At 48.4% G+C, this 1,576-nt stretch overlaps 1 protein-coding gene across 3 annotated transcripts in view; it reads right to left on the reverse strand.

Moving 5' to 3' along the window:
* LOC123119638 (polyubiquitin) overlaps positions 1-1,361 on the reverse strand; it is a 2,534-nt gene extending 1,173 nt beyond the window's left edge. The window contains exons 1-2 of one of the 3 annotated variants that reach the window (XM_044539500.1): positions 1,112-1,361; positions 98-309 (exon numbers count right to left, since the gene is read on the reverse strand). In XM_044539500.1, coding sequence (XP_044395435.1) covers positions 98-309 — 212 coding nt within the window. In that variant the 5' untranslated portion in view covers positions 1,112-1,361. Of the gene's footprint in view, positions 1-3; positions 310-1,111 lie in introns of all 3 variants that reach the window. The other 2 variants (XM_044539498.1, XM_044539499.1) reach the window with 2 other exon arrangements.
* Between the last annotated feature and the right edge of the window lie 215 nt (positions 1,362-1,576).

Genomic DNA, 1,576 nt, shown 5'->3' on the forward strand with positions numbered 1-1,576 from the left:
CTTGACGTTGTCTATGGTGTCCGAAGACTCAACCTCGAGCGTGATGGTCTTGCCGGTGAGGGTCTTGACGAAGATCTGCATTCCACCACGCAGGCGGAGCACCAGGTGGAGGGTGGACTCCTTCTGGATGTTGTAGTCAGCGAGGGTGCGACCGTCCTCAAGCTGCTTGCCAGCAAAGATGAGGCGCTGCTGGTCCGGAGGGATGCCCTCCTTGTCCTGGATCTTCGCCTTGACGTTGTCGATCGTGTCAGAGGACTCGACCTCAAGGGTGATGGTCTTGCCGGTGAGGGTCTTCACAAAGATCTGCATCTGCAAACATAAAGTGTACCAAAACCATAGTAAGGCACTCGTAATCATGAAACTGCAGAACATAAAGCATATATGAACTAGAAAGCCACGATCCAAGAGGGATGAAATTGTAACTATGTGTGAACATCTCAATAGGAACAATTAGATAGCAGATTGATGTTCAAGTTTGACAACAAGCTAAAAAAATCAGTTAATATATATGATTTTCAGACAAGAACTGATGCACAAGTACAGATAATTTCAAGTTTTGACACAGCAAGCTACAATATCTAGTTAAATCAACAGTACTATTGTAAGCAAACACAATTGACTCTTAGAGCAGAACCGGTGCACAAGAACGAATCCTCCAAACAACTACTAGGCCCAACAACTAATATAGGAAACAGTTTTGCTAAAGCACATCTAGATGTGCCCCGGTATATCCGTTGACAGATCGCATAGGTGCGACATAAAAGGCTCATGAGCGCCACAAAGTCTGAACGACTCAGCAGGAACAGAGCGGAATCAATCAACTACATACGCCTAGATGAACATAATCAACATCAGTTGCATCTCAAATCGGCAGATCTACCGATAATCCAGGCATAATCGTGAGAGATTTCACGACAACGGAGCCAAATCAACAGCAATCGATCAACAAATCTATATGGAACGAGCGGAATCAACTAGACACCTCTAATCGGCAGATTCACCCGATAATCCAGGCATAATCGAGAGGGATTTCGCGACAACCGACTACGGGGCAGATCAACAGCAATCAATCAACGATAATAGCGAGGAGCGCGGTCTGGGATTCGCGTACCTCGGAGGACGAGAAAGCCTTGGCTTCGATTCGATCGGAAACTTTCTGGGGCTCGCTTGGCAGGGAGGATTGGATGAGTGGTGGAGGAGACGGGAGGGGATGGGGATTTAAAGGGAGAAGAGTCCCGTGAGGCTACGGCACGGGTGACGACGGGTGGGGAGCGATGCGAGGCCTCCACCACGCAATTTCGGGGAAAGGCAAGGGAGAGGAGAGCGACCCCGCCGCGGAGATATCAAAGGTTTTGGCCAGCTATAGAAAAAGGTTGGTGACCGGCTCACGCCGCTAGCACCGTCCGTGCACGTCGGCCGTCCGTTGATGAATCTTTTCTCTACCCCTAAAAATATCTTTTCTCCTCGGAAAAGAAAATCCTTTAAAACAACTTTAATGGGCCGACTCAAATGGACAGCGATTTTGTTTCCTTTTCGTCCTTTTGGGTCGGACGCCCGGCGTCCGTCTTGTTTTTCT

Source organism: Triticum aestivum, chromosome 5D (assembly GCF_018294505.1).
Source record: "Triticum aestivum cultivar Chinese Spring chromosome 5D, IWGSC CS RefSeq v2.1, whole genome shotgun sequence".
NCBI lineage: Eukaryota > Viridiplantae > Streptophyta > Magnoliopsida > Poales > Poaceae > Triticum > Triticum aestivum.